At 56.1% G+C, this 15,961-nt stretch overlaps 5 protein-coding genes across 5 annotated transcripts; 2 read left to right on the top strand and 3 right to left on the bottom strand.

Moving 5' to 3' along the window:
• Window positions 1-256: 256 nt before the first annotated feature.
• J7T54_005949 (uncharacterized protein) lies at window positions 257-3,480 on the top strand (the record flags this gene model as incomplete). The annotated part of the gene is made up of 2 exons (XM_051509470.1): window positions 257-1,201; window positions 1,258-3,480. The coding sequence occupies 2 exons, from the start codon at window positions 257-259 to the stop codon at window positions 3,478-3,480; spliced, it is 3,168 nt and encodes a 1,055-aa protein (XP_051366471.1).
• Window positions 3,481-3,968: 488 nt separating this feature from the next.
• On the bottom strand, window positions 3,969-6,237 carry J7T54_005948 (uncharacterized protein; the record flags this gene model as incomplete). Its single annotated transcript, XM_051509359.1, has 2 exons — window positions 3,969-5,571; window positions 5,624-6,237. 2 exons carry the CDS (start codon window positions 6,235-6,237, stop codon window positions 3,969-3,971), a joined length of 2,217 nt encoding a protein of 738 aa, XP_051366470.1.
• A 262-nt stretch (window positions 6,238-6,499) lies between these two features.
• On the bottom strand, window positions 6,500-7,409 carry J7T54_005947 (uncharacterized protein; the record flags this gene model as incomplete). The annotated part of the gene is made up of 2 exons (XM_051509249.1): window positions 6,500-6,662; window positions 7,249-7,409. The coding sequence occupies 2 exons, from the start codon at window positions 7,407-7,409 to the stop codon at window positions 6,500-6,502; spliced, it is 324 nt and encodes a 107-aa protein (XP_051366469.1).
• Window positions 7,410-8,759: 1,350 nt separating this feature from the next.
• Window positions 8,760-14,177, bottom strand: J7T54_005946 (uncharacterized protein; the record flags this gene model as incomplete). The annotated part of the gene is made up of 7 exons (XM_051509139.1): window positions 8,760-9,390; window positions 9,442-9,533; window positions 9,724-11,625; window positions 11,977-12,201; window positions 12,671-13,228; window positions 13,554-13,768; window positions 13,934-14,177. 7 exons carry the CDS (start codon window positions 14,175-14,177, stop codon window positions 8,760-8,762), a joined length of 3,867 nt encoding a protein of 1,288 aa, XP_051366468.1.
• Window positions 14,178-14,600: 423 nt separating this feature from the next.
• Window positions 14,601-15,906, top strand: J7T54_005945 (uncharacterized protein; the record flags this gene model as incomplete). Its single annotated transcript, XM_051509030.1, has 3 exons — window positions 14,601-15,072; window positions 15,122-15,751; window positions 15,800-15,906. The coding sequence occupies 3 exons, from the start codon at window positions 14,601-14,603 to the stop codon at window positions 15,904-15,906; spliced, it is 1,209 nt and encodes a 402-aa protein (XP_051366467.1).
• Between the last annotated feature and the right edge of the window lie 55 nt (window positions 15,907-15,961).

Here is a 15,961-nt window from a genome sequence, read left to right as displayed (position 1 = left end):
GTCCTCTCGGCCGTCTTTGATGCCTTCTTCCCTATCTTCTCTTTCCCTCTCCTCGCTCTCCTCACGACCCTCTACACCTACGGCCGAAACCAAAACGCCTACCAGACCACGAGCAAAACTTCGCAGAAAGTCCACCGTTGCTGCTGCCAAGAGCTCGACTGGTGCCACTGGCTTTGGAGAATTACCCTCGCCCGAACGCCATCATTCCCCTACCCGTAAAGATGCGGACCTTGGAGAGCCAGTGGCTCCCAAACCAATGAACAAATCGAAGACCTGGAGCAACCGCCTCTCCTTTCTGATGCCCTCGCTCATTACCAACGATCTAGATTCTCAGTCGGGCTCCCTGCGCAGGAAGCCGATAGTTGGCTCCACGAAGTCCGACCCCCCGACAAGTCCAAGCGTCACGAGCCCTGATCCGCCTCCGTACAGATTGCACGACCCCCAAAGCCCCGAACGAACGGGCCAGTTCACGAGTAACCACTCGCTACCGCTGAGACACATCACTGAGGCACAATCCAATGGGTCACAAACGTCTTCGATATCCTCGAGACCAGGTTCCGATTCTCTGCAGAGTCTTGGGCTGCCGCCCCTGACCGAAACGCCGATGTCGTCTGCTTGGATAACGACAGAAATGCCCGCGCACCCCGAACATGCACCACCGGCACCACCTTCTCCCAGGATTGCCGCGGTCATGCAGCAGGACTCAGCTTTGAAGACTGGCACTCAGCGGAGTTCCACGTCAACGACAGGTAGTGCTTCGAAGGAAGGCTCGCCGAGGCAGAAGCTGCACAAAGAGCTGCCGGAAAACCGATCCCGTCGAAATTCACTCAAATCCAGTTCAAACCATGCGAGTTTGCAGTCTGCTATCCATAGCCAGCCAGTGGCCTCCGACCAGCGAGCTCTGCGCAGCGTCTCAGCCCAGATCCCGGCGCCGGCACCTGATCCCAGCGACCCCAGGCCTTCTCGAGTCCCATCTCTACCGGTTGTGCCCAGCGTCACAGCCACGCCTCCTACCGAGAACGCAAAGAGCCAAAGCCCATCCCGCGGACGTCTTCGCCGCAGTTGGTTGCCGGGTGGAGGCAGGTCGAGATCTAATTCGGTGGATGTGCATGGGAAGGGTCCAAACACGCCGCAGGCATGGGTCTTGACTGACGGGACACACGCCGAGTACAACCCTTTGCTCTTGCGAAATGGCGAAAAGGTAAGTTAAGACGAAGCCATGTCGGGATCTGAAGCAGGCTAATCTTATCCATGTAGGTACCCGAGCTGTGGAATGAGAGTGGCAATATCCTTGTGTACCTGTATCCGCAGGCTAGCGGGTGCGGGCCGTCGTTCAAGGTGATGGAGTTTACCGTGAGCTCGTCATACGTCTTCAACGAGCTGATGCAGACCGATCGTGACAGCCTCTTTGGGACTAGAAGTCGTGCGAGAAGCTTCAGCGGTCGGAATAGCTTGACGGCGGAAGATGCTGGGCGCATTCGATCGCCTCCTAGCTCCCCTTCCGTCTCTGACTCTAATACTGGAGACATGAGGTTGTATTTGCCGACTGCGCCCCCGTCAGCAGATTCTGGGCAGTTGGCAGCGCCCGGGGAGGGGTCAAGTGAGGAACTGGACCGACTGATCGCCATTCGGAATCTATTTGCGTTCCTCACAGGGCAGCCTCTTGTGGCCACCAAGGCACGTCCTACTGTATTCAAGGTCTTTCTCCAGATCGCGACCCTGCTGGAAGAATTCGGCTTTACGAGTCCGGATGGCGCGACCTTTGGAACCGCTGTGGACCTAAGCTTTGAGTTCTACATCGATCAGCTCGGCCTAGCGGATTGCCGCCACAGTCGTGAGAAGACGATTGAGGCTCTCATTCTCGGCGAACGCATGCGGAACATGGACCTATACAGCGAGGCGTTTGCCCACGCAGCAGGCAAGTATGCGGCCATTATGGATCTAAAGCTGCCCCTGTACCAGGAGGTGAACCCTCATACACGGCAGCAGCTTGAGCGAGCTCATTTCGATCTTCTTAATCGTCAACACGGAGTGAACCAACATATCGAGCAGTTTGAGTTTCCCTCGCTGTTCGCCGGATTGGCTAACTCGACATCCATTCCGGAGTTGCGCCACGTTCGCTTCAAGGTGTGGAGGAACTCGTTCAACAAGCTGCGGTCATTCGTGCTCAGCCACTACAAGTCCACGTTTGGCAACTGGCCACCAAAAGCCAGCAGCAGCAAAAATCCCTTTGCGGAAAGCGGGTTGAATAGGCTGGTGCTAAAGATGCTCTACTCGGACATGTGTGCTTTGTACGACTTGCTTGTGGATCGCGACCACCTGACATCCAGAATCATGGACGAGGTGCCGGCCATCTCAAAGGAGCCGGGCAAGATGACGACTTCGGCTCTGCGCAACATCATGTCCGAGTTCGATCGATCCAAACCACCTGTTCTGCCACCTGTCCCGTTCGACCTCCCGCAATTGCCTTCCATGAGCTCTGTTCTCGAGACCTATCCGACCCTGTCTGCCAAGGACCAGATCAAGTTCGATAAGGGCATCAAAGAGCACGAGCTCATCTTGATCTTGAACAAAGCGTACAACTACGATGCGAACACCGTTAAGCTGCCGTTTTTGGAAAAGTTTAAGGAGTTTGAGCTGCGCGAGGCCAAGGGCAAAATGGCTCCCGACCTGTACGACCAACGCATGGGCTATTGGTTGTTTCTCTACGTGGTGATCCAGTCATTACCCATGCTAGTCGTGGACGCTCCCGGCCTCAAGTTCACGGAAGGGTCTGAGTACTTTCTCTGCCAGCCACCCATGGGTAACCCTCCGTGGATTGAGGATCGTCAGGTCAAGAAGATGTGGTACGAAGTAGCTGGAGGTGGAGGTTTGGTGCAGTTATCTACTGATGCTGTACTGTTCAGCGTGGAAGCCACTTATCACCGCAGTCACTGTTGGCTCGCTGCGAAGAAGTGGCAGGGGCTCGCCGATCCAGAGCTATCCATGGAGGACCCGGGCTTGCCTGTGCTGGAGCCACCTCCGCCTATGCCGCAGGATGACGTGATGGGCAGCGGTCCTCCCTCTGTCGTAGGCGGCACCTCGACGCCACCGGGCAGCGTCGCCTCGCCGCCTGTCACCCTGCTCCCACGCAATCTATCCCCAGGAGGCCCTGGAGGGGGCCGGACGAGTCGGGCCAGCCGGGCCAGCCAGGCCTACAGGTCCAGTGTGGCTCTTGGTCTCGAGCCTGTACCGATGGAGCCGCCCAGTCTGTTCGGCGGCGGAAACCACGCACGCAGCTCTTCCTATGGCCCCCGTCCCATGAGCTCCATGCTGGGGAGCAGGACGCGCTCGCATGGGAACTTGGTCGGCGCTTTCCAGTCGTCACAACTCGGGTCGCCCACGTCTGATCCGCAGGACGATCCTAATACCGGGGCCACGTTTGATGACATTCTGGGTCAGCCGGAGAAGAAGTCCACTAAGAAGAAGTTCTTCTTTTGACCTCGAAACCTGCTTGCGGTCCTTTCTTTTTCCCTTGTACCTCTTCGACATTGCGGATGTTTTGCATATTGTGTGGAGTTTTGAACAAAAAGATCTGGCCATAATTAATCCCGGGGCCTCGGTACGTGTACGTTGCGATGAAGAGACAGACAGACACCCAGTTGGATACTAAATAGGAACGAACCATTCTGTCACGAGCGGGTCCAAGGAGCAGGGGCGAAATTATTTAAATAGACATTATCATGTGCGTTGCTTTCGCTATGAAGAATATCGACGGCTGGTTATTATGTGACTTTCTTTATATGTGTATGTAAAATGCATCATCCCGTTAACGCCGGATCCCATGTTCTGTACTCTTTTGTACAGCCCAGCCCGCCCGCCCGTCCGTCCAAAACGCCGGTAACAATGGAGTGCGCAAGGTGAGCGACGCTGTTTGTGGCTCTGGCCTTCAAGAATAGACAAGAATTCAAAACTCCCAAGGATGCGAATTACTGTAGCTCGATCCTGGTCCATCGGCCACGCTCCGTGTGCCACCACCTCTCCTTCTCCTTCTTGTCCGCCACCACGCCCTCTCTCCTGTTCCAGGCGCCTGTGCAGCCTTCCCTGCCGCCGGAGAGGACCTCACCCGCGTCGCCCATCAGGTCGCGCATGTCGACCGCGCCACCCTTTTCGTCACTCGACCCGGCATCAGGGAGGAGGTTGTAGATGATGGGGCTGCCCACTGTGCCCATGTAGGCGCCCAGCTGGAAGGTGTCGACCGTCGCGCCCTCCTCGTCCGTGACGACAACGCCAAACTTGGGATGCGCGCGTGCCTTTTCGAGACGAGTCTGAGCTGCGAGTCGCGCGAGCCTCAGGTTTGTGCAGCTGAGGGGGATAGGCTCGAGTCCGCTCGTCGTCGGTGAGGACGGAGTTCGAGGGGAGAAGGATAGATACTGAAGCGGGGATATGGGCGATGACTCGAACGAGGGCGACTTGGGGAGCGGTGGTCTGTCGGTTGTCATATCGCTGGCGCAGAAGCGATCGCTCGGCAGATCAACGCGTTCCACCGGCCGGCAGAGCTGCTGGAAGACGGCGTCGGGATCGTTGGGCGCGCGCAGGGAGCGCAGGGCGGGGAAGCCGCCCGCGGCGATGGAGCGTGCGAGGATGTCGTCTGCGGCGTTGGCGCAGTCGCGGTGCGAGGTGATGTCCCAGTGGATTTTATTGAGGCTGGCGGAGGCGAGGTACGGCATGAGGCAGAGGGTGAATGAGTCGACCTCGGGCATGAGGGGCGGGAAGGCCTGCGCCAAGGAGAAGGAGGTGAGGCGGGAGAGGTTGGAGAGGATGCGTGTGAGGGTCGCGAGGGAGGTGAGTGGCGTGTGACGGAGGTGGAGAGCCTGGAGCGATTGGCTCATGGGCCGCGTGGCGAAGGAGGAGAGGCCGCTGGAGGAGATGCCGGTGATGTGCGTGAGGCTCAGGGTGCGCAGTGGCGGCAAGGCGAGGAGAGTAGCGTCGTTGAAGGCGTTGGGTGGGAGGTTGCAGAGATGGAGTTGCTGCAGGTTGGGCAGCATGCTCAGGGCTCTGGTGAGGAGTGAGTCTGGCGTGATGGTGGCGCCAGGCAGACAATGTATCGAGAGGCTGGTGAGCTCCGACCAGCGGCGATGGTGATCGAGGAAAGCCCCCTCCTGAACGGGGGAGAGCTCGCCCGGCATGACGAGGCCGTTGGCGAGGCGGGTCTGTGAGCCTTTCTGCTTCTGCAGAGCAGAAGGCTCAATGACCCAGTCCATCTGCTTGAGCTTGGCGCGCGTAGACAGGGCGTGGAAGATCTTTTTGTGCGAGTGGTCGTAGGGTGTCCTGTGGCCATGCAGGCGCTCGAGGTTGGGGCACGCCATGACTAGAGTCGCGGTAAGATCGTCGTACTGCTCCAAGGTCTTACTGGTGGTGCCTTTGGCTGTGGTGTCGAGCCTGGGTACTTTGAGTGAGCGTACGTGAGCCGCCAGGTCAGGCTCTGAGCGCAGTGTCCTACGTAGCAGAAGAAGCCTTGCGCCCTGTATGTTCTTGAAGCGCTTCTTGTGGGAGGCCGAGTCCGAGCCGACAAGCTGAATGTCACCGTAACTGAGACTGTTAGTACTTTGACGTCATGGCCGTCTTGTGCTCGGCAACTCACAGAGCAGCCCGTGCGTAGATGCACCATCGCTTGGAGGAAAGCGCGACGGAGCACAGATCTCGCTGCCAGCAAGTCGCACAGCTGACTTCTCCATTTGTCTTGCTCCCACCCAGGTGTGCATCTTTGAGATTATCTAATATCAGTTGCAACACCTCGCCCGGCAGTGCCTCGAACAGCTCGTTCGGTAAGGGATTGGTCCTCCTCCTCCTCAATGGCTGCGGCACCCGGTACCCTCCGCTCGTGACCTTCCATTGCCCACTCGACTCGAGAGATTCGATGCTAGTCCTGCTGCCCCAGGAAGAAGAGCGCTGGAGCTCTGAGCGTACCGATTCGCGCGAGAAGATTGTCGAAACAGTGGTCGCAGAACTGTTGGATAATTTCCGCGGCGAATTCAGGGCTGTAGGTGGTGGCGTGCCTGGCACCTTGCCAGAGAAGGTCTGCAGGCCGGGATATATGGGATAGTTTGTCATGGGACTGCTGGGTGTATCAGGGGTCTCGGTCATGTCGTCGACTGCATCCTCCGAAATGGCCCAGAGGTTTTTGTTCACCGGGGAGCCGGGTACCATGTCTAGACGAGCCGTCTGGATTGGCGGCACGGTGACTGTTCGCGCCATTGGTGTGTTTTTCTCGTCGATTGAAGCCCGTGGTTGCCTGGCGATGCTATTTTGCTGGTGATAGTAGAGCACTGCCAAGCTCGACGTGGAAGATGGCCGTTTTCGCTTGGTTTGTAGCTTGTTGGGTCTGCGGCTGAACCAGAGGTTGCGTTAGTGCACATGAAAGAATGGGCCAGGAATTTTTCTTTTTTCCAAGATGATGAAAGAGGTGAACGAGAATAAGCAACGCAGGTGAGATGGAAAGGAGCCGAGTCGACTGGAGTCAGGGGTTTTCCGTAGCAACAGGAGCGTGGAATATGGGAAACAGAGTCATGTAGATGATTCTCCATGCCCAGAAACGAGCGTCGAGAGCGTTCATCTCAGCTGGGCCAAGATCAGCACCGTCAATTCCGCTTGGCTTGGTGGCTTGCTGCTTGGCAGGGCCCCTTAAGAAGTTAGCGCAAGGCCCCGCCTCGGCGATCTCAGGGGCCGCGCCACGCCACGCTGGGTGACTGAGTGGTTGCTATTTGCCTCCAGCGAGTGAGGCTAAGGGAAGCGCTCTTGGTCTGATGCAAAGGCTGCAGGGCAACTCTGCGTCGACCGTGTCTTGGACTCATAATGGATGGGTGTAGGTGATGTGGCAGTGTTGATGCTCCTTAGTGCACCGACTGAGACGGGGAAATCACGAGCCTTGGCCCATGTCAGTGCCGCGCAGGTGCGTGCGTGCATCTCTGAGATGTGTGGGGAATCCATTGGGGACCCTCCTTCGTGTCCAGGGCTCCAGAGTCCAGAATCTAGCCAGGTCCGAGGGCCAAGGCGAGCCTCGCCAAGCTGGCGTGGCCTGGAGGCTGCTGGAGCCACGTAGGTAGACTACGTGTAGTGAACCAGAGGCACGTGCACCGGAGAGTGTGCATGCGGGCCCGCTGCGGGAAATGAGGGAATCGAACATGAAAGGATGGGCAAGAGAAATTCAGCAAAGTGAAGAAGAAGAAGATGCCCGACGCGTTGAAAAAGGGAAGATCGGCTCCTTACCAGAGATCTGCCGAGTGTCGATCCCGGCGGTGGCCCTTGCCGGTCGCTGCTGCTGCTCCTGCCATCTTGTCGCCTTCCGAGGCTTCTGCTTCTGCCTGCTTCTTCCTGTCCTCCAACACGGACAGCGAATTTCGCTTGCTCGAACCAAAGAGGCGCTGCATCGTGGCGACAAGCCGAAACGATGTCTGTTTATCGTTCTGCTGTCGACGTCTAAACTGCGAGACAATTCTTGCCTATGTCGTCTTCGGCCGATTACTGATCGCCTCTGCAACAAGACGTGGCCAATGCAGCTAATAAAGCGCCAGGCTCTGCGACACCACAAGACGAGCGGACAGGACCATCCGCTTGCTCGTTGGTCCGTTGCCGCACAACAAGCACTCGAAGCCAGGGCGAACAGTAAGACGCGAGACAGTTCGAGAGAGCCGAGAAAAAGGCGTCGAGGGAAAATGCTCTCAGACATGCATCTCGACGGCTGGCTGGCTGGACGAGTGACGGACGGACTGCACCTGTGGTGGGATAATCAGATGATGTGAGGATGGAATTGTTGACCACGTCCGTCGTGGTCGCTTTATTTCGCCCAGACCCTGCCTCCCAAATATTCATGCGGCGACTTTGTCGCCAACATTGGAGCAGAGCCGCAGACGGCTCACTGGCCACCTTTTGCTCGTCAAAAAGTGGGAAGATGCAGAATTATGAGGCTGGCGGGACCACTTTGAACCAAGTTTTGCACATGCGCGGTTGCGCACGCGATGCCGAACAGGGTTTGCCTGTTTTCGATGCATAAGCTTCAAATATCGATCGAAAGATTCGAAACGACGTCCGAGGCCCTGAGCTCCCCCCGCGCCCTGCCTTACGCACTCGCACCCATGCCTCTTCCTTCTACCTTCTTTATTCCATCGCAATGACGAAATAATGACCGCGGGCAATGCTGTGCTGCAGTCTGGTGAAGTTGCGGCAACCAACACAGCGTCCAGCTCGGATTGCAAAGAGGCTGGGCTTGTCAGTCGTGTGTGGGGGAGGGGCCTGGCGCCGAGAAGGCTGGTCTGGTGTCAAACTCAGGTAACATTAGATTTTAGACTAGTCGCCGGCTACGAACTATAGGTCCTGCCTGGTCTTCCTCTGGTTCTATAATAAGTACAGCACAGACAGAGGTAAGCCCAGGGTCTCCATCCCTTCGCTCTCTATTACGAAAGCCTTCACCCAGGCGCTACTGTGCCTGCCCCCACTCACTGTTCAGCGCTCTCAGCTTGAGTGGCGGGAGGTAATGTCCGGAAGACTGGCCGCGACTATGCAGCGACTTATGTCACTACTGTAGTAAAGGGTACGCTCTCAAGCCCTCTGGGGATGAGCTCGGCGTGAGTACCGTCAGAGACGTCATCTATGCGGGCAGTGAAAAGTGTTCTTGCTTCAAGGAGACCCTTCAGCACTACACTCAGATATAAAACCTTCCATTGCAAGACTGTCCAAACGCCTCGCTGCCTCTAATGCCCAGTCCAAACTGGATCATCTACTCAGCCAAATCGTACGCGTCGAGCTGGACGCTGACTATAATCCTCTTCGCCGCCGCCAGGATTCTCATCCAAGTCAGTCGCAGTCGGCATCGTCGAGCGAATCATGAAGCGAATTCCCTTTGGCTCTGACTTGCCAGGACCGTCCTCGTGACTTCGCTTCGTACCATTCGTGGCGTTCCGTGGGGAAAATTCCATCTTCTTACTGCTGGTCGGGCTGCCCAGTACCAGATCATCGTCTGGGTGCGTGGCTCTGCCGAAGCCACGGCCAAAGACGTGGTGCGTATACTGCAACGGGGCCATTTGTGACACCTCCTCGGAGTCCACCTCGGGTAGCTCGTTGATCTTGGCGTTCTTGATCCAGTTGTAGATGGGACGAATGTCGAGGATGGACTTGGCCTGCCGATGCTCGGCTTGTGTCATGTGCTGCTTGCGCTCGAGGATGACTTCGTCAATGCTGCCCTTGAGCACCAACGTCTCCACAGTGACGGACCTCTGCTGACCGACGCGACGCGCTCGTCCAATGGCTTGCGCTTCGACTTGGGGGTTTAGCACCGGGTTGATGAAGTAAATCCTCGAGGCTGCCTGCATGTCAAGCCCAAAGGCCGCTTGCGTAATGTCCATGAGCAAGACGCTGGGACACGTCAGTACCATTCTCGAAGTAGAAAGGCTCAAGGAACCTCACCGAAATGCTGGATTGTAGTCGAATGTCTTGACATACTGTGCCTTCCTGTCCGTGCTCAGTGTCTTGGCGTAGATCAGGTACTGTATTTGCATCTGAATACACATTAGTGACAGAAGGGGACCAAGAGAGAAGACTGTTGCTGACCACGTCCAGAATGCTTGCCAAATACCATGCTACATTGTCGTTCTCGTAAAATACGAGTATCTTTTCTTCCTCTTGGTGTATGGCCAGTTGATCTAGCAGATATGACATCTTTGCCGACACCGTAGCAATGATCCTCACTTTCTCCAGAGGCCTCATGGACGCTTCGTCGTTGACGCTCTTGACGGGGTCAATGCCATTAACGCCATGCGATCGAGCTTTGTGTGCGCTGTCCCCACCCAGCCGCACGTTTCCCGCGAGACTCTTGGACTGCTTGTTCGACGGCTTGGATGCTCTGTCGGGCGTCTGTGCTTGCAACATCTTTGCCTTCTCTGCTGCGCCTGCTTGTACCAGGCCACCATTCAGCAGAGCGTTGAACTTGTCCGGTTCGCCCAAAGTCTTGTGGACAAGCTTCTGCAGGTGCAGTAACAGACTGGCCGAAGTACAGATCGAGTCATTGCGCGCACCATCCTTGGTACCGTAGACGTCGGCATCGCCCAAAGCCCAGGCGCGACCGGCGCCCGCAGGGAAATTTTCGACCTGAACCGGCATTTCATGAAACTGATTGCTCAACCTCCTCAGGGAATTCGAGACTGCCATGTGACCAAAGCGAATGGCATCGCGTAGTAGAGCGTCGTCTTGGGCGGAGATCTCAACCTCTCCCCTGCGCAAGAACTCTTCGGCCGTCTCGACCGCTGTCCCAATCTCGATTGAGTTGAAGAACGAACCACCAAAGAAGCTGGCCTGTTTCAGGTTGCTGCCAATCTGCATAAGACTGCTCCTCTGTCGCGGGTGGAAGAAGTAGTCCTGGTCCGTGCGCTGCGACTGCACGGCGTTGGAAATGATCATCATGGAGAAAATGTTCAAGGAAAGCCGATCCTGATAGGACCCTTCCAGAAGGACCACCCTCTCCTGGACGACCGGCAACTTGTCGACTACATCTTCCAGGCGGTGTCGCACAATGAGCGAGTCCAGGGTGGATTTCAGAGTGTCCCATCGCCCATGGCACCCCTTTTTATGCCGGGGCAACATCACATAGTTGTCCCACACCGCCAAAGTGTCGCCTACTTCGTGCTGCGTGTTCGCCCACGGGCGAGCACCCAGAAACGAAGACACCATCATGCCAATGTGCGTGAGGTCCCTTCGCTCCATCAGCGCAGATGGCTGCGAGGGCTTCTCGTCGGTGCCGCTGTGGTCTACACCGTACAACCCCTGCGAGGGCGTTCCGGTCACCACCCAGCGATAGTCGAAAATCATGTTGCTGAGGCCTGACGCCAGATCACCTCGGCGCCCTAGCCATGTGTTACCGAGCTTGTGGCCTTCGTCGATCATGCACCTCTTGAAATGGATCCGACCCAGCAGACCGTCGGTGATGTTGCCGCGCCTGTGCTCTTCTTCAAAGCGACTGTGAGAGAAAAGAAGGAGGTCGCAGTTCAGCAGCATCTCAAGTGGAGGTAAAGGATCGGTCTTAGCAACAACGTGAACAATAAGGCCCTCTGTATGCTTTCGTATCTCTTGCCTCCACTGCGCCACCAAGTTCGCCGGCACGAGGACGAGAGTCGCATCGCTAAGATAAATCTTGGTTGGCGGGTGGGCAGAGCCATCCTCGCGACGGTGCCTCGACATTCTCCGAGGCTCGGGGGCTGGTTTGAGATAGTAGCCGGGATTGCGCCTGAGGGCCTCGACACAATGGCCGAATGCTTGTGCATCAAAGTACGGTCTCCAGGGCACGCCAAGGCGAGTCACGGTCGCTGCCGCCATGTCAATCAGAGAGGTTGCTTTTTGCCGCCTTGGGACCGGCGCAACGCCATACATGTCTGGTATTTTGGTGGCAACAACCCTCGACGCCAGGACGACAGCAAGGCAAATAATGGTCTTGCCAGAGCCCATCTCTTCGGCGAGGATACCACCGTGGACACCCTCATAGTAGCGGGGCTCGGACAGGATGGTGCCGCCGCCGCTGTCGTTGTACCACGGGTTGCCCTGGATGTCTGTGCGCATCTGGAGGCGGGGATCGACATTGTATCCAGGCGAGGACTCGCGCTGTAGCATCAATGCAGCTGATCGCCTCTGATATAGATAGAGTTGTGAAGCCAAACCATCCACTTGACTGCTGAGTATAGAGCCCATGGCTTCTCGGCTCAATGTATCGCTGACATCCTGAGGTTTTGGGGTGGGTGAAGGTATGGTGTTGAATAGATGCAGCAGCGAAGGAGGCTCGCGGCCAGGCTCAGACTCGAGTGACGCAGATGCCCCGCGGCTTTGGTGGCCATGCCAAGCATTATTGGATGTGTCGAGTCTGGCAATGATGGATTGTCGAGCTTGCCGATGCGAAAGACTACTACGGTCAAGGTGGGCGCGATGCACATCATCCGGGAGAAAGTACACACGAACGGTGCAGCGGGTGTCGCAGATTTTGTACTCCAGTCTGATCCATCGATTGGAGAAGAGAGTCTTGCATGGCTTCAGGGTATCGCTGGTGAGGAGGCATCGCTGCGCCTCTGCCTTGAGTCGGTCGTCGTCTGTGGTGACGGGAGGCTCGTCACGCGGGTGAACAAAGGAACACCAAGACTTGAACAGTGGCGATCCTAGAAGTTCTGGAGATAGGATAGAGTTCTCCTTGTCGACATGAAGTGTCCCGATCGGAAGGTAAGCGCTTGGCGATAGGTCGCTCATGTTGATCCAGTCCGCTCATCGCCGTCGGGATGACCAATGCATTGTTCAGGAGAGCCAAGATTCGTGGTCTGGAGTGAGAAGCAAATGGTGTGGGTGACAGTGGAACATCAGTTGAAAAGATGCAGAAAAGTTCGCTTCGGGTTGAAGATGTGCCTCTTGTTGGATCGATAACGCGTTTTAACAGATGAAGATGTCTGTTGGCACTTGGAAGTCACACCAGGCGGCAGTGAGCAGCCTTACTGTGCGCACACTGTATGTAAGGTAGCTACCACGAAGCACAGTGTTCAGACTGTGCGTCAGACAGAGCCCGCAGATGACATGCAGAAGCACCATCGTCCTGAGGCAATGGTAATCAACATGTATTTGTCATAGATCTGAATTACTTTACGCTCCAGCGCGAAAGCAAACCAACCTTCCACTCCCTGAACGTCCTTTCCTTCATAGGAAGGCATGAGTTGCTGGACTCAAGCGCTTCCAAGGCTGTCGCAATCACAGCCTCTGGAAGGCTGATGTCCTGAACATCGGACGTCATGGACTCAGCCATCTTCTCTGCCTTTTCTATATCGATGCACTGGTAGAGAATCTTCATCGCTTCTCGCTTGCCTTCCATTTGGGAGGCTGTGTAGGTGACGTTGGGGTTCAGCGCCCACAGGTGCATCGCCCGCTGTCCGCCGGCCTCGCTGCCTGCCACAAGTTTCTGAGGAAGTATGACGGACTTTGAACAGCCAGAGCGCGAGATTGTCGCAGTCAGCGTTGCGGCGAGGCATTGCTCGGTCGACGGCATGCCTTGTGTAGATGCTGTCTCGGTCGAGACCTGCCACTTGAACAGGGAGACGGAGGATGCGACATTGCTGTAGAACCCGACCGGCTCATTGCACTTCTTGCAGCTGACGTTCAGGAACTTGGTCGACTCGCCGATAGCAGGTGCACTTGCATTGTGTTGCTGCCCTCCCGATACGGAGGAGGAAAACTGGCACCGTTAGCCGGGGCTAGGTCACCCTGCAAAGTGCCATCTGGCTGTGGTAGGTGATGTGCCTTTCGAAATCTCCACGCGGTCACTTCTCTGACCGATCGGATGAAATAGAAATGCTGTCTTCAGTACGGTCAAGCGCGCGCGAACCCATTCGCGAGGAAGGGTTCCGCGGCGAGATGCAATGCCAGCGCAGGGCTGGGACGACGAGAAATATTGATATTGGGGAGTTGTATCGATGACCATGCCATTACGGGCTGGTGGTAGCCGACGCGGCCAACTTCTTCTTCCCCAGTAGGTTCAACGCAGCCAGGGGGGAACTTACTAGGATTCCGTCGCAATCAGACTCTGTGAACATAAAGGAGGTAATGTCGACGAGGCCGACAGTCTCTTGTGCTGAAATGGCGTTGCTCGCACCATAGCCTCGTTTCGTAAGGTCAGCTTGCTCAGCGCCCCCATTGGTGTGTCCATGGTCGTGGTCGTGCGGTTTATGACAGTGCCAAAACTCCATCATCTCGGCCCAGTTCTCGCTAGGAAGGTCTTTCCATTGTGAGATCTTCCCGCTTTGGACAAAAACGTTACCACATGCTCTGCAGGTCACGAGTGACCCTGGTCGCAAGTCGACGGCTGTCCATGGCAATGCCTGGTTCGAGAGAGAGAAGAGTGATTCACTAGGGAGGGTAGACGAAATCGGCAGCCTCCAACTCAGATTCTCCATTGACAGCGCCAATGGCACAGCTGACGCCACTGCCACTCTCTCGGGCAGCAAGACTTCGCGCGTGAGGCCTCCGTGCTGGACGCGAAAAGCCGTGCCTCCCTGGGTGACCTCTGCGACTGTGTCTGCGTTGGAAGACGAAGTGAGGTTTACCGCGATAGACACTTGTCGTATGTTCGATAGAAACTCGGCATAGATCAGGATTCCCGAGGGGGGACTGCTGACTGCTGTCATGTTGCGTCTGTCGATGAAAAGAGGACGTGGTGAGGTCTCCGGTCAGTCGGAGGGAAGTACGTATCGTGACTACGGAATAATTAATGGGTCCCTACCTCGCGTGCGCTTTAGAGCATGAGGTTCAGGGTAGTTGACTTTCATCATGGTTCGAACCATCATCGCCCAGTCCTCGTCAACACAGCCAGAGTGACAATGTAGAAAATCAAAACATTCAATATTGAGTCCGTTTCTTATTTTCGCGTCGAAAGAGTCTTTGAAGAGAACCAACATTGTCTGACAGTCGATCTGCTGACTCTCGTGACCTGGGCGCTGCCACTCTCCAACAAAACCGGCAGCCCAACAATTACACGATCCCCTCAACCACTCAACGTCATACCATCGTCTTCACTTTCATCTTATACACAACCCAGAAAGTGATCGACAATGTCTGGTATACTGTCATATCTCACGGGGACGGCCAACCGGTCGGGCTCGATCAATCTGCCAAGCGTCGAGATCCATAACGTCGAGACCAACCCGGACCGACGAGCCCGGTGTCTCAAGCACCTGCTCAAGGCCAATCACGTCAATTACTCCGTCGTCTACCACAACCTGCAGTACGACAATCACAACCCACACATCTTGTGCTCGGCATACCTGCTCGGGGCCGACCAAGAGCACCTCAATCACATATACGATGAGCAGATCAAGCCTCTCGAGTCTTGGCGCCCGTCGCCGGCCGAACTCAATGACTTGGACTGGCGGGATTTCCTGGGCGACAAAAATTACCAGAGGGCCTACCTTGACTACTTTGAGGACAAGCTCGCGATGGAATTCTCGTACGACTGGAAGAAGGTCGTGGAGCATTTCATGTTCGAGGGCGATCAACCGCTGTACCATGGGCTGATCTGTGGACGTAAGTACAGCCCGAACGGACACATCGACTCGGACTGACAGTGACGCAGTTGGCCATCCCCTCATTCACCTGGGTTATGCCTATGAAATGGACAACAAAGAGTTGGCGATGGAGGCCCTGGCCCTCACCTCAGTCCAGCGCTGCTTCTTGAACAAGTACCTGGATGACAAAGCATACACCAAACCGTCTTCGTTGAATGGATCACCTCTTGAGCTGCTCAACAAGATGTGCTCTGATAAACGCTTCGGCAGCCTACCGAAGAATCCCGAGTTTGACGAACTGGAGTCGATCCTAGAGAAGCACGAAGACCTCGTTTTGGAGTACTGGAACGGATGGAATCTCGATGACCCCCAGAAGCAGTTCGAGCTGTCCCAGGAAGCAGCAGTCGCTCTTCTCGTCGCCACGGTCCGGCCTGGCACGCACTCGTTCAACTTTGTCTTGGTCCACCTGCTCACGACGAGCCACGCCGTGCGCATCCTCTTGCCCTGCTTCCCCAAACAGCACCGCATCAATCTCGTCAGGGAATGGTGGCTGCTCGTCATCGCCATGTTCATCATGAAAGGCCGCCCGACCATTGACCCTGATAATGTGGAAAAGGACATTAAGCAAAAGCACTGGGGCTACGTCGAGGAGAAGGCACTCAAGTCGCCGTATTCAACGGACGCCCATTATGTCAAAGGTGAGAAGAGTCTGATGAGCCAGAGGGTGAGACTAACGTTCGTGACAGCTATCCGTGCAATGAAGGAGGCAGCCAGGACATGGGGAGATGTTCACGAGCAGTATCTACGTGCTGCAGTCACGTTTGTCGACAACTTCCATGGATGGACATTTTGATGGTTCGATTGGGGATGCGGTCACAGGTAAGCACCGAGACGGTTGTTGAAAAGCT

Source organism: Emericellopsis cladophorae (assembly GCF_022114955.1).
Source record: "Emericellopsis cladophorae strain MUM 19.33 chromosome Unknown NODE_1_length_1489480_cov_119_871856, whole genome shotgun sequence".
Classification (NCBI taxonomy): domain Eukaryota; kingdom Fungi; phylum Ascomycota; class Sordariomycetes; order Hypocreales; family Bionectriaceae; genus Emericellopsis; species Emericellopsis cladophorae.
Note: the sequence above shows the minus strand (reverse complement) of the source record. Positions and strands in the feature narration are given on the sequence as shown.